The sequence below is a fragment of the Neolamprologus multifasciatus genome, chromosome 18, assembly GCF_963576455.1.
Source record: "Neolamprologus multifasciatus chromosome 18, fNeoMul1.2, whole genome shotgun sequence".
In the NCBI taxonomy this organism is placed as follows: Eukaryota; Metazoa; Chordata; class Actinopteri; order Cichliformes; family Cichlidae; genus Neolamprologus; species Neolamprologus multifasciatus.
The window spans coordinates 23882411-23905809 of record NC_140456.1 but is presented as its reverse complement, the minus strand read 5'-3'; the positions used below and the strand labels follow the sequence as shown (position 1 = coordinate 23905809).

At 42.3% G+C, this 23399-nt stretch overlaps 1 protein-coding gene across 2 annotated transcripts in view; it reads right to left on the bottom strand.

The window, feature by feature from the left end:
• kcnn1a (potassium intermediate/small conductance calcium-activated channel, subfamily N, member 1a) overlaps nucleotides 1-10925 on the bottom strand; it is a 64295-nt gene extending 53370 nt beyond the window's left edge. The window contains exon 1 of one of the 2 annotated variants that reach the window (XR_014870958.1): nucleotides 8655-10925. Coding sequence is in view for 1 of the 2 variants with exons in the window: in XM_085141998.1 (XP_084998124.1) it covers nucleotides 8655-9956 (1302 nt within the window). In the remaining variant the exon portion in view is untranslated. The remainder of the gene's footprint in view (nucleotides 1-8654) is intronic. The other variant, XM_085141998.1, reaches the window with a different exon arrangement.
• Between the last annotated feature and the right edge of the window lie 12474 nt (nucleotides 10926-23399).

The window sequence follows — 23399 nt, the reverse complement described above, 5'->3', positions numbered from 1 at the left end:
AAATGAAAAGATAAATAAAATAAACAACTAACACTTTGTCTCAAATTAACTGACCAGTGTGAACCTGTCGATATCGCCAGAATCTGGCCCCGCCCTCACATTCAATTATCGAAATTCTAAGGAACACGCTTGGTCAAAGAAACTTGAGCTGGGACAAACAAAGCTTTCCCCAAAAATTATTTATAATTTATTTAACAATTTTCAAAATAGTTCTTTTAATATTAATACATCTGAAATACAATCACTATAATCAATCACAAGTAAAAGAAAATCAGTTAAAAAGGGTGGCCCTACAGGCTGCTTGCTGGTTTGTCCAAACCTCCCCAGCCAGACTCCTCTTTATCCGCCAAAAAAATATGACTCGTTATTAAGCTGCTGTTTTCTTTTCCTCGTCATCAATTATTCCGTATACGATTACCTGATGTGTCTCACGGAAAGTGCTCACCAACAAGCAGATCACCCGCGCACAGCATCCTCACCACCAGCCTTGCAGCACATTTCCACACACAGCTATAACCACGAGCATGATAATCAACTATGTAAAGTCGCAGAATCCCTTACCGGTAGCAAATAAACAGAATCTGCTTGGTCTCTACAGAACCAAGCCACAGCTCTGCCGCGTTGCCACATCTGACAGCCTAAACGTTATGCACAGCTGTATGCGACTGGGACATTTAAAGAGCCACCCAATCCTGGCTGGCATCTTTCTGCAGAAGGGGGAGGGCGTGCAGCACCAGACAGCACTCCTTAGTGCAATAAACAGGCAGACAACTGCCAGTTACAAAAGGTCCAGCAGTCAAGCTGCAAACTCCACTGACGGCTAACAGAGTAAAAACATACCTTGGCTCTACTTGTGGGAAGCAGCGACGTGACCGAGGAAACCCCCCAGCACGCTTTCTTTCCACTCTTTGTATTCAACTGGACCGCAAGTAATTCAATACAACTCTTATTGTGCAGGATGACTCAAATGAAATGCAAATGAACTAGAACAAGTGGAGAACTATTTGAACACATCTTACAGCAATGTGTGTGTGTGTGTGTGTGTGTGTGTGTGTGTGTGTGTGTGTGTGTGTGTGTGTGTGCGCGTGTGTGTGTGTGTCATGTGCAAACAGTGCTGTTAAGTGTGTCTTGCTTTTGTTAAAGACAAGAGTGAAATGACTTGTAAATCTAATAGACAGTCTTGCTCTGCACATGATTTCTTGACCAAACTCAGTAACCCAAAGAGAATCTGCTACACAATACAAGACTGATCTCTCTATAGCAACACTCATGGTAACATTTCAGAGCAGACGAGCAGCATAGCACACACACAGAGACACACACACACAATACTAGGGAAAACAGTTTAACAACAACTATATAATTTAACCTCGCAACTCTCCTCGAGCTGCACAATATTGCCACAATGCACAATAATACCATATCTGTCATTTCCATCCACTGTTTGCTCGTCCTGTCATATGTAGTGAGTGCTCAAGTGATGCTCCGTTGAGTCACATGTTTAACTTTGGGTTACACATCACCAGCTGCTAGTTTTGCCTCTTTTCTGTAAACTGGTTGTACTCAAAAGTGTGTTTTTGCCTCAAGTAGTTGTTTCTACCTTTATCAGAAAAGAAATTCTTGTATATTTTGCTGTCCTTTGCTGGAGGTTGCTAAGGTAGCCCCCCTTTTAGGTATTAAATTACTTAGGTGATCGGAGACCGACACATGGCTCTTTCTCTCAGACATGTCTGGGCTTGTGTTAATCGCTGTACACAATAGGAAAGTTCATGCACGATGTTGCTACGTCCTTCCTATCAAGGTATGGCACTTTTTTTTTAATCACGTAAAACTTTATACCAGGACAGCATAGTATGGCATAGTCCTAATTGTTAACAGTGTTGGATGCAACAGTTTACTCTTTGTACAAATAGTTAGAATCTGATTACAATACTGAATAGTTAAATGCAGACACTGTACCTACAATTCTAGATAGCTACACTTTAGCCTACACTTTATAAAATACATCTAATCAATCTCATGTTATAAATCTATGACACTCTGAATTTAGAACTGGGCTTGAGCAATATATGTAACTACGGTATATATGTAAGGTTACATCCATGATAAAGCAATAATGGTCAGATTTACATCAGCCAGACTGAAGTTGAAATCTTAAAACTAAATCTGAGAAATAAAAGCAACATTCACATGTTGCACTGTGCAAAAGTCTTGAGCCACCTCTCATTTCTTTAGTTTTTCTTCCATGGAGTAAGATTTTCTGTCACGGTTAAAGTGGTCTTGCACATTAGTTATTCAGTCTTTCTGAAGGTCTTTCCAGTTTTCCTTTAAATATTGTCTGCTTTCAAATCATTGTCGATATCTGAGGAGGACATCAGGAGAGAACAGTAAGTGTCTACAGCCATCTGTAAAACACGGTGGAGGCTCTGTCATGGTTTGGGGCTGAATTTCAGCCAGCGGTGTTTTGAACTTAGAAAAGTACTGTCTTTTCAGTCCACCATGAAAAACAATCTAGAAGGTGTCTTACTGGCAACGGCTTCATTTTTCAGCATGGTTATTCTAAAAAATACTGTCAGTGCAGTAAAAGCATATCTAAAAAGAAAAAACACACATGCAACACTACCAGTCATGGATTGGCCTACGTCGGCACCCAACAACGTTTTTTAAAATTAATTTGTAAGCAGCAACACATATTAGAAAAGGAAAACACCATGAAAGGTCCAGCAGTCAAGCTACAAACTGCACTGACGGCTAACAGAGTTAAAACAGGCCTTGGCTCTACTTGTGGGAAGCAACGACGTGACCGAGGAAACCCCCCAGCACGCTTTCTTTCCACTCTTTGTATTCAACTGGACCGCTAGTAATTCAACAACTCTCCTTGTGCAGGATCATTCAAATGAAATGCAAATGAACTAGAACAAGTGGAGAACTATTTGAACACATCTTACAGCAGTGGCAGTGTTTGTGTGGGCTATGCTGGAGTGTGTATGTGTGTGCGTCAAGTGCAAACAGTGCTGTTAAGTGTGTCTTGCATGTGGCAAAGACAAGCTTGAAATGACTTGTAAATCTAATGGATAGTCTTGCTCTGCACATGATTCCTTGACCAAACTCAGTAACCCAGAGAGAATCTGCTACACAATACAAGGCTGATCTCTCCATAGCAACACACATGGTAACACAAATCTATTTCAGAGCTGGAGTGCAGTGTAGCACTTAAACGGACCGTAACACACGCACACACACACACACAACTAGGGAAAACAGCAATCAATTATTAAATGAGCTTCATGTTCATACTTACTGCCTGTGTATTTTGCCAAAAACTAAGAGGCCCCCACTGCTCAACACCTACCTCACTTCATTCAGCTTTATCAGAGATATACAGCGGTGCCACTCCTTCTAATGTGAGCTAGGATCTGCCCTGTCTCTGACATTTAATTGTTCTGTCGGGTGTGTTTACTTTGAAGGTGTTGGCTAGCCCTCCAATGCATAGGCCAGTGGAAACATGGGCATCTAATGAGAGCAAAACAAACAGAGGCCCTACAACAACAACAGCGGGGAGATGACCGATAGAGAAAGTTTAAATCAACATAATGTTTCTCCTGGCATAAGCCTGCCAGTAAATCATAATGCTGTAAGCAGATCTGTCTACATCAATTGTTTCGTGTTCCAGCAGACAGCGTTACCTCAGCGTTATTACGGAGCCAACCCAAACACACACACACACACAATGATAAGATAAACTAGTTTTTTAAAGAGAGCCAGAAGCTAAATTACCTCAACATTTCCTTAATTTAGACAGCTCAAGTGCACAAGCGTCCGGGTAGGATTCAATTAGAAATAAACGATCTCGGTTACAAGAAAAATTGAATGCCCGGAAAGGAGAAAAAATTACATGCTAAACAAGAAGCTTTAAATGGAGAAGAGCAACATCTGGAGAATCAAATGTTTCCTCGCCCTCTTTTAAGGAAATAATCATTCCCCTGCTACTGTTCAGACCTCTTGCAAACACAACCACGCTAAATCCTCCAGAAAGCGTCAACGAGACACTAAGTTGGTTGCAAGTGGCACTTTGATATATACTGTGTTGACCTAGATCATATAGAGTGATTATAACCATGTTGGACCGCCATTTGGCAGGAGCTGCACAAAAGGTTTTACTGTAATAGCTTTCCTCCTCTTTCAAGCCATCCATTCTGCAGTGACACATACAACCTTATGTTCTCCTGAAAGGTGGGCTGGCAATCGCCCGGCACACACACACACACACGCATACATACCGCTACAGTACAGTAAAGCAGGCCTGTTGCATCCAACAAATGTGTGATGTGACAGGTCAAAGAGAGAAAGGTGACACCAGGTTATAAATATATTTTTTTCTTCTTTTTCTTTTTTTCTTCTCTTCTTTCTAGATCGACTTATTATATTGGCTTTCCCTTAAGGGCAATTTTATCCAGTGTAAAACTGACTGATTTGCTGCACAGCTTCTAATGCCACATTGGGTAAACTGAGAAGAAGTGAAATGATTAGCACATTGACAGGTTAGTTTGGTGACAGAAAATGAACAAGTAACTACTTAATAATTGATCATCGGTGCCATTTTTCACGCAGAATTATAACTTATATCTTTCTTAAAAACATTTTAAGCTATATCATTTTATTTGTGAAGACCTTTCTCTTGTGCTTGGATTTTGACTGCTGATCAGCTGTAACACATAGCTCCTCAGAAAATATAAGCTGACACTGGCAGGCCAATATCGTTGGGTGAGTTTAGCTATTTGCTAATTCATCAGTACCGGCCTTTATAACAAACAATACATGGAAATTTTAAAAGTAAAGAAGAAACACCCTTTAACATCGTATGAGCGTTGACATCACCAACGCACACTCAGCAACTTCTTTTTAGCAACACGTGTTTGGAGTGACACAAACACAGCAACCAGTGTAAATGAGTAAATAAATAACTACACATAACAAGTGTTAAGAAAACATGTTTATGTTTTGTGTTTGCGAAAGAAAAAGAATATCTGCCGATATATCGGAATGTCCGATTTTATCAGATCAGAAAAATAATAAGACTGAAATCTTTCACTAATTTAAAAGTTCTCATTAGTTTCATCTCTTTTAAGTTCCAATTCCTGTAAAATTTTCAAACACTCAAAGAAACTAATATTCAAACTAAAACAATCAGACAACCTACTCGGTGGAGATATTTAAGTGTGTCTATAAAGGTGTGTCATTTCAGAATATTATATATATGGATTTGCTACTTTTCTCTAATCAGTATCGCTGAACGTGGATCATTTGGGTGAGCTGACCTGTTGTTTTAACAAAACAAAATTCTGAAGATGTCTCCTGAGGCAATTGTTTGATTTTATCTTGTGTTTTTATCATTAATATTATTTTTTAAACTACATAAATTAGCTTAATGCCATAATGTCATTTATGGCATTGAAAAAGTGATGATAAGGAAAATCTTGTAGAAAATGTTGTAGAAAATCTAAAAATCTGAGATGGTGCCCTAAAATGCTCTATGAAAGTGCCAGGATGGATTCCCCAGGCTTGTGCTCCCACATGTCATCTTTGGTGTTCCAACAAGAGACAGAAGCCACGTTAATATAACAAAGAAAGAGTGCAAAAAACGGAAACCCACCTCGATTTCCATGACTCTGCATACAAAGCCTTGCATTTATTTTACCACATTTTAAATTTCAGACAAACCTACTTTAATTTCTGGCATTGAATCAGACAAACTGCATCCCGATTAATCACAGGTGTCTGCTACACACAGTGTTGGTATATACTCAAAAAAAAACCAACTTATTAAAGGAAAGCAAATCCACTGGTGTTTATGTGCTACAATGTCCCTGCAGGGAATATCACCATAGCAGTAAGTGGCAGGCATTAGAGTACTTACACAGCCCGGCACAATAGAAGCAGCAACGCAGCTTTCAAAGCACAATGTTACTGAGGCAGGACACAATATCGTACTACCTGCCATCAGTTCAGTGGGCTAGCTATTGAGTTTCAGGGTGTGCTGATACTGTAATCGTATACACTTTATCGGGCTTGTTCTGTCACAAGTGTTTTGTTTAAGGGATTTCAGATGGGTGAGGGGGTATGGGCTGTCTCATTAAGGGTGAGTCAATAAGATGTAACCACGATCCCACAAACGTCTGCGGATAGATAAGCATTTCTCGCCGTACCAAAATACTTGGCATGGTCAGCCTGAGCGAGTGGAAAAGGGCTGTTACTTAACAGAGTTTCGTAGCAGCAGTTCCACGATTGTTTTTCTTTTTCTTTCTTTCTTTCGTCCTCATTTCCATTTTCATGATTGAAACGGGATTGTGTAATAGTTGTGTGATAATAAATGTCTTGTTCACAGTGCCAATTACATGCTGGAAAGCTGCATACAAATGGGGATAATTACAATACATAACGGCATTTTGATTATTTTTGAGAGTGCACAAAGTTCATTGTATACATCTTGCTTCTCGTTCGGAGGCTTTTTTGTAGCCCTGACTGGTGTCCCACTATGTGCGGACACCTCAGACCATTTCACAGCTTTCAATGCCTCTGTGGCTCTTGAAATCACTCAATATCATGTTGGCAAAGGATTTTAAAGACATAACATTCTTAGAGCTTATTAAAAATCCCAGATTCTTTACACAGTAATGAGCATGCACTTGGACTATTGTTCATTTAATCTTTATAATGAGTTTTTACACTATAATTAGTGCAATATTGGCTCATTTGCTATTATATAGAGATAATAGTTTCGCAGCATACTTATGTTCTTCCCAAACATTGTGTTTTCCATTCTTGCTCACTTGTTTGTGATTCACATTAATGTTTAAGTAACTAACCAAAGACAACTGATACCTGGTGAACAACATATCACCTGTACCTTCATCTATGATGCAGTGAAGCCAGCAGCAGCACCAGAGCCGACCGTCATACTTCTGGTAATAACTTATAACATTATTTTTTAGGGATCTGGAGATCAAAGCAGACTCTGTAGTATGGACACAACTGTAATATTATGCAACTAGAAGAGGTAGAGACGCTACTCTTCATTTTCCCTATTTTTCCTTCCTAGCAGGAGCCTGTGAAGTTGGTAACTTCAAGGAAAAAAAGTGTACTTCCTGAAGCCACTTGGTCATTTTTGGACGTTTTGCTGACGCCCCAAAATCGAGCCAAGTTCAGAACAGTCGTGTCAAGGTGGTTCAATATAACACCTTTTGCAACTGGTGCCAGCTAAGCCTCAGAAAACAGCTGTGGCATTTTAAAAAGGAGCCTCTTGGTGAGATTTAGATGCTGCTGAGCCCTCATCAACGCCTTCCTGTTCCTTTTTTTTCCCTGTCCTGTAAAAACTTCACCTTGACAGCAGTGGGAGGAAATGCTGAAGGAGGGGAGGAAATAACAAAGGTGGCAACTAACTTAATAATCATTTTAAAAAACAAACAAAAACCTCCTAGGTCCATCGGTACACTCAGTCATGATTCAAGAACTAGATTTCTCAGTGTCACTTTTAAAAGAGTACTCGGTGTGCTGCGGGGGAACATCATCAGCAATCATTATCATCAACAATCCGGTTTAACACTTTCCAATTTATCTTTGTCTGCCTTATCTTTTCCTTCTGTCCAAACTACAATAAAATTCTTTACCCTCCAACTTTGAGTAGCCTAAAGAACATCAAGTCACTGTTTTATCAGCGACTTTGGAACAAATGGCTAACTGGATCAAGAAGCATTCGTAGTTCTTTAAATTTTCCACCCCCTCCTTCTTTTTCCCCCATTTTTTGGGATTTTGACAGACATACGCACATTCCACTTGTTGTTACCACTTTCACTTCTGATGTCTGTTGAGTTGTTATAACTCACTCCTACCCTCAGTTATCCCCATTTTTTATTTTTTGTACCCAATCAACATTTCTGTCCTCTTGATTTGCTATCTGTTGTCAAACGCAATAGCTGACTTTCTTTTAAACAAACAAACAAAATGCTACATATTTAGTCGTCTTAATACGGTGTGGAATGCACTGTGGCTGTTAGGAGAGAGATCTCTGCGAGCAGGAACATGCAGCAAGGTATGAAGTGAGTGTGCTCACAGAGCCAGGTATCAGGGCCTAATAACATTAAGCTGAGCACTGACTCTACTGTCTCAGAGCCAAAATATAAAAATGTCCTCATGTTCAGTGGAAAACACAAACCTCCCTGTTTCTAATCAGCGCCATTTGAATGTTTCTAACGTACTGCCTAAAACAACACCGCAACATGGAACAGGTGTGTGCGCGCGCGAGTGTGCGTTTGGTGTGTGTGTGTGTGTTTTTGGACTTGCATGCGGACGCTTGTGTGCGACCACGCGAAATAAACAAGCTTCCAGGTAAAGAAAGGAAACATCACAGAGTTGGTTATATGTGCGGTAGTTTCGCGCATTCTGTTAAAGCTGCCTAATAGATTACTGAATGACGATTCGCACACGAGTGCGCGCACCAAACGCGTAGGTTAATGTGTTCTATCAAAAATCATATCGCAGGCGTGGTCATTCACTGAAAATCTTAGGAGCAGTTTGTTTTGTCATCTGGAGCTGTCTCCGAAACCGCATGATAAAATGTGGAGAGGAGGGGAAGGGAGTAGGGGAGAAAAATCTACCTTGTGGAGGTCTATGCGTATCCTCTCCTCTCCTTTATGTGGACTCTCGGGCCACAGGTGATAGCTCGAGCCGTAGTTGGGGCTGTCTTTGCTGCTGTTGCTGCCGGTAGTCGCGGACGAGTTCCCCGCGTATGCCTGTTGTGTTACCGGGGGGGTTACGCGGGAGTCGCGGTTGTTTGGCTGGTCGCTCTGCGCGGTGATCCTCCCAGACTTATTGCGGTCTTGTTCACAGTGCTGCGGACGCTGGGGACAGAGCCCCAGTGCGCCTTGCTGCCGCTGCTGCCGCTGCTGCTGCTCTTGCTGTTGCAGCAGTGGAGCCCGATGAGTCCTACATAGCTCTCCTGAGTCGCTGGCGCAGTAGTTGATAGGCAAGCTGCTCCCCACCAGTAGCTGTTGCTGCGCTCGTAATTGTGGGATCTGTTGCTGCTGCTGCTGCTGCTGCAGGTCCTGAGTCTGAAACTCGAATGCTCTCCTAGCCTCGGTTGACTCGCATACATTTAAAGAGCGCCCTTTCTGTGAGTTTGCACGGATTTCTTCAGGGGAGGGGTCTTTCTGCTGGAGTCTTAAATGACAGTGCTGCTGCTGATGCTGTTGCTGCTGCTGATGCTGTTGCTGCTGCTGCTGTTGCTGCAACAACTGCCTGTGGTCTCGGTGCCCTCCTGCTCCTCCTCCTCCTCCCCTGCAGCGTTCCACGATGCTTGCCTGTTGGTAATTACTGGCACTCCTTCGGAGACGATCCCCCCTCTTAGATTCCCGGGAAAAGAGCAGAGAGGAAGAGGACGACGTTGGTGGCGGCGGAATAGGCGGCGGAATAGGCGGGGAGGGATGAGGTGGGAGAGGCTGGAAAGGATGGGACTGGTTTTGAGACAAGCTCGCTTCCTGCTCTGAAAAACTGCAGTGGCAGCTCGGAAAAACGGGCTGCTTCTCTGACTGCGGCGGCGGAGGCTGCTGCTGCTGCAGCTGAGAGCCGGCCGGGGCCCAGGGATCCTGGTGCAGGTGTGCCGGCTGCCCGGTGTTAGGTTCACTGACTCGGTGTGAAGGTCGCTGGGCGGTGTCGTAGCTCGCCAGAGGTAGAGGGTCGCCGCTGTGAACAGGTCTCCGAGAGGGCTGGCTCAGACAGGGGAGCTCCTGGAGGCTCTGGCGATGAGCGGCGGTGGTAGAAGTGCGATCTCGGTGGTGAGAAGAGGGCGGGGGCGGCAGGCTGAAAACAGGCGCGACTTGGTCTCGGCTCTGCTTACTGTTTCCTCGGTTTTCGTCGGGGATTTGGTGCTGATGGACAGCTCCCGCGTACCGATGCCGCATCCCCTTGATCGCCTCGTCTCGCTGTGGTTGCTCCTTTGCCGTGCAGAGCTCCGATACCCGTTCATTGCGATCAGTCCCAGCAGAATAGGACCGACTTGTATCATTGGTAGGTTTGACCAAGACCTGCCTTAAAACGTCACTATAGAGCCAAAACACCGCCTTCGACTCAATATCGGTCCATTCCCTGCCATGCGCACAGGTTGCAGCAGATCGATCACTCCCGAGTGTTAAAGATTGGCGTATTACAGGAGCGGGACTATGCAAGAAAGGTGTTTAAATCTCGGACACTGACGGGTCGATCATGTTAAGCCACTGCGGACCTAATGCATCGAGTTTGTCAGTGTTGCCATAACCGCCTTGTATAATCAGAAATCACTTTTTTTTTACTGCTACGTCACCCATATCCAACATGCCCACATACATCCCGAGCGTCACTAAAATTTATGACCAACTCTGCATGATTGCCTTGTTCGTAAAGTATCCGCATGTTTAAGGGGAAAAAAACACGACGGCAACAATTTGTGTCTGTTTGCACATCACATTTCCACTTGTTGGTCCATGGAGAGCACATAAAATCAACAGGCGTGTAGCCGATTACCTCATGCTATACAGCACAAGCCTTGCAGTATGGAATTTAATAATTCATGTGCATAGTTTTTGTATTACCAGGCAGAAATATTAAGAATGGGTGCTGCATTCAGAGCCCGCAGTCACCTCTCGCAGGCTGCCGTGTGTGACGCGCAGCTCGCAGCTGTTGCATGCTCTCACTGAGACATTGTACAGGCTTCGCTGTCACAGCTGTGAGGGGATCGGTTAGATGGAGACAGAGAGAGGGGCTGGGCGCAGACGGCACTGGTGCTGGAGGAGTTAGGACACGCATTTCTAAAATAGCCTATACTTGCCGGGGTGTCAAGTGGCCAGAGGACTGTCCGTCAAATGTCTGTTAGTGCCATGCAGCCGTGAGGATTACTCATCCAACAATAGACAACTTGAAATACATACGTTCAGATATATGTATATTTTTAAAGTCTGCCTATTTAAAATAGCCATATGTAGAGATAAAAAGTATTCTACACGTCAATACTTCACGAAAATACCCCTTTTATTTAGTAGGACCATTACATTTTGGTGCTTTGGTTGGAATTTATTATAGAACTGAGGTCTATTAAGTAAGTACGTGGACTTTCTTCTGCAGCACGTTTAAAGCATAAAAAACATAAAAATAGAGTAGCAATAAATTGCAGCATGTGAATGCATTGGGGATTAATCAGTAGAAATAAATGATTTCAAAGAAAACAAACCCATCGGACCAACGTGCTTTAATGAAGGCCACTTGCACATATGTTGTGCTTCTAAAAGCAGAATCACCGTTTGTCTTGAACCCCTGATTGTGAAACTTCTGGACATTTGATGGTCAGACATTAGAAGTCTTGGTGCAGAATAGGAATAAGAAATAATAGATCAAAGACTGAAACTGTTCTAGGAGTAAGAGATGCCTTTTACAGGACTTTGATCCTATATGCTGTGTGGAAATCTGTCTATTAAATTTGTTTCCTATTGTCCCAGGTAAACAGATTGCTTTAGAGTTGTGTCTGTTCAACTGATTTGTGTTGTAAATCTGGGATTCTACAAGGGTGGAGGGATGTTTTCCTTTCTTTCTTTTTTCTTTTGCTTGTTATGCCCCTCTGTGACCCCTACTTTCTTTGTAGAGGCAGCAGCAACTTTTATGGCAGCTTTGAGAATTATTCATCCAATAATAGAAAACTTGCTAAAAAAAAAAAAAAAAAAAAAAGTTCTCATAGATTTTTTTAAGTCTGTCTATTAAAAACACTCCCCTGAAGAGTTCAAGGGTATTCTACTGTATAGTACTGTATAAATTTACCACCCAATTTGTTATGGACACCCATTCAAGTGCTTGTTAACATGAATATCTAACAAGCCAATCACATAGCAGTAACATTTAGGCATGTAGACGACCTGCTGAAATTTAAAGCGAGCATCAGAATAGAAGAGAAAAGTGATTTAAGTGCTCTGAAGTGCTGATCTGTGTGGGATTTCCCCACACAAACATCTCTAGGGTTTACAGCCAATGCTAAAAAAAAAAAAAAAAAACAGACTGCAATGAGCAGCAGTTCTCTGGGTGAAATGACTTGTTGAGAGCAGACAATCGAAATTATCCAGAAGAGCATCTCTGAATAACACATTGAACCTCCAAGCAGATCAGCTACAACACCTGAAGACCACATCTAATGAGATGCTTAGAATCAGGAACTGAGGCTACACTTCATAAGGGCTTGCTGAAATTGCATAACAAAAGACTGAAAACACTGTTGCCAGCCTCAGTTTGTCCTGTACAGTTTGGATGGCAGGGTCGGAATTTGGATTAATCAAATTGAAAGCCTGGATCCGTCCTGTCCTAATGGTTCAGGCTGGCAGTGATGGCGAAATGGTGTGAGGGATATTTTCTTGGAACATTGGGCTCCTTAGTACCAAGTGAACCTCATTTAAACATCACAGCCAACCTGAGTATTGTTACTGAATATATCAATCCCTTCTGACCACATCTCCTCTGATGGCTGCTTCCAGCAGGATAAATCTCCATGTCACAAAGCTCAGATAATTTTAAATTGGTTTCTTGAACATTGAGTTGACATTGAGTTCACTGTATTCAAATGGCCTCCACAGTCACTAGATCTCAATCCAACAGAGCACATTTGGGATGTGGTGGAACCGGAAATTTTAATCTTGGATGTGCAGCCGACAAATCTGCAGTAACTGTGCGATGCCAATCTGTGGAGCAAAATGAGGATGTTTCCAGCATCTTATTGAATCTATGTCATGGAGAATATAGACAAGTCTTAATGCATTTATTAGGTACACTAGCAAGGTGTACCTAATAAAGTGACCAGTGAATGTATGTGTACATTGAAACTGGTCTTCACAGGGAATTGTTGAATTGAATCAGGCCTGTGGGCTTTGTCCACTTCACAGTCAGTATGCAAAGAGGGTGAGTGAACCTTTTCACTGTGTGGATATGTGACTGTTGTATTGAAAAAGACTTTTGCATGCTTTTGTGGTTTCATGGTCTGATGGATAGTATGTAAAAGTGTAGGCACAAACAACTCAAACACAGCATTTTAGCCAAGAGAGAGAAGTGGAGACTGAGCCAAAGAGACAGGAGAGGATAGAGGATGGAGATGAAGACGCAGCCAACTTTTACATCATACATTAGCCATTCTTAATAAGTAATAATCCTTCCCTTAAAGCTGGCTCAGCCATTTGAAGGTTTGATGGGTCCAAAGACTGCAGAGGTGGCACACTTTGCCTAACCACTGGAAGAAAGCTGTGGTACACTCTGTTTTATAGCTATGTGAAGTACTGCAGGAATTTGGAGTAGAGCTCTGGCCAAGGCTGCATTAGAAACCTGAGCATTTTCATTAAGTAATTGGTCGCTGTGACCTGTGTGAGTTCCTAAGCAAGATGGAGTTTCATTTGCTAGTTTGGGAAGCAATGTTACTGCTTCCACATGAATAATTAAACCAAACTTTACAACTGCTGGACACACACAAACACCCATCCACCAACCGGCCACACATGCCAAAACCCACACTTTATATCTCAGTTTTCCTTTTTTTCTCCCTTCCTCCTGGTCCAGACCTGCAAAACAGCATATTGTGTGTCCTCGTCTCTGTCGGCTGCTGTAGGGAGACACTGTGACACTAAAATGGTAGAGGAGGAAACATGGAAGAGGCCAGTGGCTGCAGCGTGTAACACAGGAAGTAGATAAGAAACCTGTAATTACAGAGAAAGAGAAAACCAACCAGGGTGAAGCGGAGAGATGTGTAAGAATCTGTGTGTGCGTGAGAGAGAGGAAGAAACTGATAGTGTGTGCATATGTGAGAGAAACTGGACAGAGAGAGAGAGATATCTAAAAGAGCAGGTGCACCATCACTGAACAGATCAAAAGAGTTCAATTGAAAAGAAGAGGAAAACAAAAAATGTGCTGCACTGTGACATAAACCAAAAAATGATTATACACGGGTACAGAGATTAGCCATTAGCAAAACACAGGAAACATCCACACTGAAAGACACGTCATACCTGTTTCTAATGTTCTTTGCATCTCACTATGTTTTGTGTAATATATCCAATAGCATTTATTTAATATTAATGTGACAAGCTTTACATTTACAGTATTAGGTAAACTGATGTGACTTTGACTGAAGTGTTTGGCACGACTTGCTCAGAGACACTTTAATTGAGCACATGTGGGGTTTCAAACCAGAGTCCAGCTCCTTGTTACCAGCTGCGACACTATAGCAGGTATTGTTTTCAGCTTGTGTGTCTGTGTTTGGTGTTTGTGTGTGTATACGTGTACTTGTGTCATCACTGCAAAACAGCACTCTGCTCCTGGTGACGTTTACTGTAACGTGAACTAACCTAAAGGTGGTTTTAACTGCTTTAGTATAAAGTACATCTACGAGGGGCTGATTATGCACACCAAAATGGTTTGTACAACAAAGCTGAAGACAAATGGACATCACATCCTCTGTCATAAACTGTCATGCAGCAACTGTTTGAAAAGATTTTATGGAAAAAGCCTTGAAAAAAACAAAAATTCTTCGCTCCTATGCCAGCGTAAATGTGGAGGTATGGTCTGAGTGAGGACACTTGATGTGCACCCTATTTTTTAAAAAAAGCAAAGAAAAAAGGAGAGAAATCACACTGAAGGAAGTCAGCTGTTAATAGAGTTCTTTCAAAATAAAGGTACAACTAACAGGTTAAGAATAGTTTAGCTAAGAGCCGTTTAGGCTAAGGTTTGCTATATAAAGCTTAGCAATACTAACATCAAATAGCATTAAGCTTAAGCTGGACCAGTGGTTCAACAAACAATGAACTGCTCCTCAAGGGAACAAACCAGAGAAGAAGAAAGACGTGGGCCTGTGTTGGACAAGTGGTTCTCAACTGGTGTACAAAGAGGTAAACGAGGCATTTTGAGGTACATTTTAAGGTAATGAGATAGCATATTAAAACAGTACAATGACAATGCTTCCTTAACTTTAGATAAATGGGTGTAGGTTGATAGCAATGGATACCTGTGTGCACTCTCACAAAAGCTTTCATGCATTACTAAATCATCCAGAATATTCACAGCAGCATCAGACGTGCTGTATGTGGCCCGTTTAACTTTTGTGTTCCATAATGTTAAAAAACACTAACAGAAAATGGATGTTAGACCAATTCACATCTCATAAAGCTGATTTAATCTGATGAATGTTAACTTACTTCTTTTAGGCTAATTTAACTTTAATGTTAGACCTTCATAAAAAAATATGTTTTGAGACTTACCTAAACTTTCATCAGTTATCATGAATATAATTACATTATGTAAAATTAGTGCGGTGTGCCTTAATGATCAGGTGTCACCACTGTTGTGTCTTAGCACCAAAACAAAACCGTATTAAACTGTAAGCAGGTTAACATAAATCCTGTGTGCTTCGTTCTGTGTAGCAGATAATGAGCAAAAATATATGATACAGACTCAACATTCTGCACGCTGTGAAATCAGGGCTGAAATGGAGGAGATTTTAAACTGTCCAGAGTTATGGACATTTCATGGAGACATTTCAGATTGTTGCATACAGTTATTGACATAATTATCTGTTAAAAACAAACAAACAAACAAAGACGCATGAAAGCTATCGATCAAGAAGAATGGAAGGGGTCCCATAGAGTCTGCTCATGTGTAGGGCATGATGTTCTGTGCTACGCCCCTGTATGACTGTGACCTACAAGCATTGAGTAAATTGCAGTTAAAGGAAAGGACCTAAAAGGGTCACTGGCTTCCCCGGTTGATGCACTTGTGCCATAGTCTTTTAATTCTCCATATGGTAGTCACATTTAGCTGCTCCTTTATTTCCCAAGAGGTCAGCACAGCTGATAGATCCATATGTTTGATTTGACAATGGATGCTAAACCTAACACAACCCTCCCGTTTCATCCGGGCTTCGGACCAGCACTAGGAGAACGCTGGATTTTGATACTCTGAGGCTGGGTTTGTGTTTCCTCCTAGTCTTGAACCAGAAATTCTTCAAGTGTAAAGCCAATTCCAAATGGATGGATGTTCAGTCAATCTAACCATCAGACTATCAAACTGTCATGATACCATTAGCGCTGCATTTGCTCCCCTGGGAGTGAACTGCACTCCATGTTTTTTTGAGCTCAGCTTTATTGGATCATATGCAATGAGTTAAGGAAGTAAGCTTGTTCTCTCTTGAAATGATCCAGGTGGCTGTCCTAGGTTAATATACTATAACAAAGTAGAAATGCATTTTGTCTTATTAGGGTTAGCACAGCAACACCAGTACTGTTGCTGTGCTAACAGTACTGGTGTTAAAGGGATTTTGCACTGATGGTCTAAGCAGGCATGTTTAATATAAATAATGTGACTTCTTTTTTTAAATAGATTTGGATAATTAGATAATTAGATAATTAGATAATTTTAGTTTTTAATTCAATTTGTTTAAATAGCACCAAATCATATCAGCAATCGATTTAAGATGCTTTGTATTTTAAGGTAAAGACCTGACAATAATTAAGAGAAAGCCTCAAAAATCAGATGATCCTCCCAAGCACTTGGCTTGTTAAGAAAAATCTCCCTTTTAACAGGAAGAAACCTCCTGGAGAGGCTCAGGCTACGTCCACACTAGCCCGGATAGATTTGAAAACGGCGTTTTCGTCTGAAAACGCTCCGCGTCCACACTAGCGTTTTCACTCGTTTGCACAGAGTTGTGCGTCCACATTGAAACGGCCGAAAACGCTTACATTCCACCACTGCGCATGCGCAAAAGCGAGTGAGAATTAAAGAATTTGACGAAAAGCTATGTGGAGCATGTAGAAGCTGATATTAATCCCTTTTTTTTTTAGGGCTGTCAAAATTGAGAGCAAAAACTGCTGTATAATGTCCTCCGCTATCTTTGTTTAATTGGTCACATGACTGCATGGCATGACTAAAATGCCTCATGGTTTTAGAAAGTCTGCGTTTTCGAGTGTCCACACTGCGACGGGACAGCTCCGTTTTGAAATGTATGCCGTCTCAGTGTAGACGGGAGGCCAAAACGGAGAGAAAACGCATTAGTGTGGACGTAGCCTCAGGGAGGAGCAGCCATCTGCCACACCTGGTTGGAGGTGAGGGGAGGAAGAGTACGAAAGACACGCTGTGGTAGAGGACCCAATTGGGGTGATACTATGAGGGCTTTAAAATATAAGATGAGGCCTGATTGTTCAAGACTTAAAAAAAAAAAAAAAACAAAGAGAAAAAAGCCAAAATCTCATTTCAGCGTCCACACCTTATAGTGGACGGCAATACTGTAAGAATGAGACTTTATTTATTTTCCTCTTATACCAGGGGTCGGCAACCTGCGGCTCCGGAGCATGCGGCTCTTTAGTCCTTAAAGTGCGGCTCCGCGTTGTTTGGGAAAATAAATTAGAAGTATTTAGCTAAAGTGTGTTTTATTTATGTTAGTTCTTTTTTAACTTGTAGTTCTAAATTGTTAGATTATTGTAATATTGAAATATAAAAATAAAATTATATTTTATTATTTTTTCATCGCTCAAAATAAGCGTCACACTCGCGGAAGCCGGTATACCCGCCAAAACGCCTGCATTTATCGAGACTTTCAACCCCAGGTAGGCCAATTACGGATCTTCGGATCCACGTTATGTCAGCAGCTATTCTCCACCGTGAACTATGTTAAAAACAAACACAGCTCACGCCTCACAGATGACAGCTTACAGTCCTGCTTAAAGATGAAAGTGACTTCGTACAGCCCCGATTTGCAGACGCTGTGCGCAGAGGTTCAGGAGCAGAAGCCCCATTGTAAACATACCACGGCAGACCCGAAGATGTTTGCATGAACATGCTTTTCAGCATCTCTTTATTGACCACTTTTCACACACGGTTGCTGACGCATACAGCCGGCTGTAGCTTTTCAGCTCACAGCCTGACAACACAACAGCAGAGAGAGCACAGACATTAAGGTGGCGAGGCGTGATTGTGGGTGCCGCTCAGGTGCGTCCGCCTCCCCTGCAGACCACGCCTTGCCACACACATTAACCAGGTAAAATACATATTTAAACAGAATTTTGCAAATATCTATTTTTGTTTTTTTTAGCAGCATAGTGCTTTTTTTCCAATTATTTTTTTAAAAGTCAAGTCAAGGCTCCAAAAGCCCAAAGGCAGAATATCTGGGAAAAATGTGGATTAGTTGTTATTTAACAGTGTAGTCTGATACGTTTCTTGTCATTGCTCTCTTTTTCTGCACAGTGGCCTTAAAATCCAAATTAGTCACTAAAGTAATTGCAAATCAATGTTATTGCAGCAAGCTTTGTCAGTGGTGTAATTTTGAGAATAAAAAGTGATTCTGCATCCTAAATGACCAAAAACTCATCAAACTCGCCAACAGTAAAAACAAAAATTGCACTGCAGAATTTTCATGTTACTGTGACAATTAGGGAAACACACACACGCACACCTCTCTATCAACACAGATTAGGCAATTTAAGAGAACACCAACTTTGAAGTAAAACGAGTGCAAGAAATATTAAGGTAAAGGTCTCCACCAAAGATCTAAAATAAAGTTACACTTTAATTCATTGCTTTTAGGGTATGGCTTAGTGAGAAAACCCTTTTTTTCCTTTTATATTTCAAATAGCAGTCATAAATTGCTTTATCACTGCACAAGCACATTGGAAGGCTGTTATAAAGACAAAGCTTATAGTAAATATCATATGTAAACAATGTCGTTAAGTTAAGCAAAGGTTTCCAAATCACTTCTTTCCACATCAACTTCTCCACATTGTTACTTTTTTCCAGTATAATGGCTGAGTGTATGGGAGCCATCTTGATATTCACTGCATGTTATTTCTATGGCTGTCATCTCACTCTAAAACTACTTACTGGGACAATGCCTCAAAGCCAGACTTTGATGCAGTGAAAGCAAAAGTAGGCCTTTATACAGTGACCAGTGAATAATGTGACACATATTCTGCGGGACCAGTGCAGCTTGCCTGTGCTAATGCTGATATGCGCCACACATGATGAACTACCTGCGATCCCAGAGATTAAAAAAAAAGAGTCGTGACTCAGTTCAGCTGCAGCATTAACACGCTCGTGGTGCAGTTAGTGTGAGATGATACCAAGGGGCAGGCTCGACACAGCGCGTCTGGGAGATACAGGCTGCCAGCCGCGGCAGTGGCGGTGGAAGGGCTCCGTGCCCAATGGTGGAATTTATCTCTCATAACTAAGATCATTAGTCAGATTTGCTCCACCACTCAAATGACTAAGCAGCTTTGCCATCATTCAGGAGGAGGCAGGTACCGGAAGAGTCATTGTTAAATATCAGCTGACATGTTTGCATCCCACTGTCCCATAAATGAGCGGAGAGTCCTGCAAGGCGGACAACTGTGATGAAGTGTTTTCTATTACTGCCACGAAAAGGGCCAAGGCACAAGGAATGATGGAGTGGCCCATGCAGGCAGCAGCTGGAATGAACAGACATGCCAGGTAACATCCGAGATGAGATGGGATCCCATTTAAGGAATTGAATAAAGGAATACCACATCCAGGGTAGAGAGACAGAAGAATGAGTGTTCTCATCCACCTCCAGAATATAACCCAGAAGCCAATTAGTCCCCTTGAGCCACAAAAAAACAAACAAAACAAAAAACACACACACATACGTTCAGTGAGTAACACGTTGATATAACCGTTTCTATTGATTTAGTGTAGTATTATATTTGCTATAGTGTGTAATGTTGAGATTATGAGTAACAAAAAACCTTTTTATTTTAGTAAGACGACAACTAGACAGCAAAATCCTCGCATGAATGTGACACCTACTCTCCTTTAGCTTGTTTATCTCCGCCTGAGACGTTATCACATTTGCTTTAAAGCGCTGTGCGTCATACAACTTTTAAATCTGATAGGTGTGGCCGTGTTAATGCAGTAATGACAGAAGTGTCACTGGACTTTGCCTGACGCCGGGTCCGCGTGACGTCTTCTCGGCTCACAAACACCAAACACCTGCCCCGCATTTTCTGGTCTGGCCTTTGCAGGAGCACTGGGCCATCACCCTCTTTTCACAGAGCACAGCATTGCCACCGCACTAAATAGAGCAGTTGACGATGAGGGGAAGTGAAAGAGAACAAAGAGAAAGATAGAAAAACACAGGGCAAGGTCCATTTATAATGCAGCCCGGTGTGTGTGTGTGTGTGTGTGTGTGTGTGTGTGTGTGTGTGTGTGTGTGTGTGTGTGTGTGTGCGTGCTCCTGCATAGGTGTAAAGCTAGTTAAGACATGATATTTAATTGTGTGTGTGTGCGCACACGTTCCAAACATGTGCCTCTGGACGTGTGTTTGTGCATCAGTGTGTTCTTGTGAACAGATGTGCACACTGGTGCACCACAGTGTGGGTGGATGGGACCAGCGTCTGACTAGAGAGGCTCACTTTGTCCAGTTGTAAAATATGGTGATGAGAGATAGAGAGGCGAAAGCTCATCACTAATGCAAAGGTTCAAAGACTTGGTCCCTGTCTCATCATCAGAGCCGCAACAAACACAAAGGAGATGACCAACTGACCCCCCACCACCACCACTCCATATTATCCACCAACAGGAGGAGATGGACTGTGCAGTACTCTGTGAAAGGCTCATCTTATGAAACACACACGTAGAACACGTAGAACACACACTTAATGCCACCTAATGTAAGGACAGAAAATTGTAAATAATGACGCACACGTGCAGCATTGCATTATCTAATGCAAGAGGATATACCTTTATATCCCACTCTGCACACCAGTGAGAAAGAAACTGTCCATTCCTAGTTACTCAGTATAGGTGTGTGGCAGATAAGAAGCTTCAGCTCTGCAAATAAAAAAAAGAAAGGGGGGGGGGGGGTCATGCACTACTGCTGCAAGGTGTGAAAATGCAAATAAAGGGAGACCCTGCAATTGGAATTTCATCCTGCAATCTTTTCAAACCCCGTCCTTTTGAACTGATGCTGATGGGAAAGAGAATGAACAGGAAGGCAAAGAAATGAGGAATACCAGGAAAGAAGGGGAGGACGTACCTTTTACTTGATAGAGATTGCACAGGAGCTCTCCTTGGAAGACACATCAACGATGATTATAAATGACAGAAAGAAAATCAATAGTCTCCTGCTAAGAATAGGGGCTCTCCCAGTCATTGCCGTCTCCTGTCGCGTGTAGCATGGAATGGAAACGGAGGAAACACGTTGTGAAATTTTGCAAGCAGCTTATTGTTACAGCTGCTGGCTGCTCTCGTTTCTTTGCGCCTCGGTATTTCCCCCTCTTCCAACTGTTTGTGCGCTCACAAAACGCGGCTTCTGCTACGGAAAGTGTCCCCCTCTTTTCTTTTCTTTTTTTTGAAGAAAAAAACTGATTTATTTAACTTTTTTTTTTTTTTTTTTTTTGCCTTGAGTGCTCAGTGAAAGCTCATTCCCATTCTCCGAGTCACGAAATTAATTATAAGGAGGGACGTTTTAATAGGATTTAGAGAGGGATCGATACCATTTGGACTTTTTTATCAATTCAAGGCGATGAAATAAAATCTGACACGGTGTGGGTCTCGTGGATAAAAACAGATGTGAGCTGGGGCAAATCATGAAATGTGCTGGATGGGGACTGGTGTGTGGGGGGGGGGAGCGGGGGTGACCTTGTGTGAGCTAACTCCCCCACCCTCCCCCCACCCTCCTCCTCCTCCTCCTCCTTCTTCTTCTGAATTGATGCGGGGATTCCTGGTGCTATTTTTAGCCTCTCGGTCTTGGAGAGCCGTGCGTGGGAGGAGAGAGAGCGAGAGAGGGAGAGAAGAGGCAGCGGGAAGAGGAAGAGGAGCAGCGGGTGGATGAGGAAGAGGGAGGGATGGAAGAAGGAGAAGAGAGGAGAAAGAGGTGAGAGGGGGGGTATTTGCATGAAGGGGGGGGGGGTTCCCATGCGGACTTCAACTGCAGCAGCATCCACACACAAAGCTCCACGCTGTGAGGGCTCTGAATCGTGACCAGACAGCCAGGAAAAAACAGAAAAGGGAGCGCCGTGTCCCCCCCCTCCCCCTCCCCCAAACACACACGGACACACAGAGGGAGAGAGAGAGAGATTTCTCTTTGATTGTATTTAGTTTTTATTTATATTTTAGTTTTGCTTATTTTTTTTTTTCAAACACCAGCCTTAAATTAGGTCTTTGAGAAAGATGGAGGAAGAGAAACCGTGCAGAGGTGCATGACGTTAAATGAGAGTGATGTGAGAATGATCAGCTACAGTGCACGGTAATAAATGCAACATTTAAAAAAATATACAGAAATAAATACTTTAATACTTAATCACATTATTGTCATTTTACTGGATGAGATTAAAGTCTCAGCTGTGTGATGTCGTATCAGAGGCAGGTGTTCTGCTTTAAAAAGGGGAATTTAAACTGAGCAAACCTTTGCATCTGATTGTGTTTTATCCCAACATTTAAACTTGGTCACACCACAAAAGATTTCTATTTAATTCTTCGATTTATTTCACTCCTGTAATTGCAGCTGAACTCAGCATTTGGCTTTGACGGAAAAATTATGTGCAATTTTCCTTCAGTAACAAAAAAAAAAAGCGGGGGGGGGGGGGTGTATTAATGCACACCATTAATAGCCCCAGCTCTTGCGTTTCTATACAGCACGAACCCAGCAAATTAAGTCATACAATTAGCCGCACAGACTGAAATCACGAGGAGAGGAGAGGGACGCTTGGCATATGGAGAGAGGTTTTATTATTTATCACCAGAGGACTATTTTTAGCTCGCGCTGCGCTGTGTTGGCGTCGCGGTGTTTCCGGGCACGTTGTTGGCAGGCTTCCCCGTCACCCGCAGGTCACACGGTGGGGAGATCCATACATGCCATACTGCAATGAAGGGGGGATTAAAAAAAAACATGCAAACGTCACAGAGAGGACTCCTGCTCAGCCTGCCAGCTTCATCGCAGGCGTGCAAATACTGACAGAAACAAAAGCAGGCACCTTCACCGGGGTAAGAATGCGTCAAGGAAGAAAGAGTAAATCAAGTAGACTCTTGGGCAAAACAGCTTTTTAAATACAGTAAAGCTCTTCTTTTATTTAATGTTATTATTTCCAAAATGGCCTTCAAAAACAATACTCAGTAAATAGTCACTAATATTGCTTTTATATGGCAGAACAATAAGCTGCAGGCAAGTTTTTGGTGTGTGAGGTAGAATTCAAGTATGATGCATTAATGACAATTTTCAGTTTTCTTTCCCTATTTTTATGCCATTTTTTGCATCTTTTGCGTGCTGTGGAACCACCTGAATAGATGTGGGCTGGTGAGCTTAGTGTAAAAGGAATCGATGGAGTTTCTACAAAGGAGAAACTGGACAA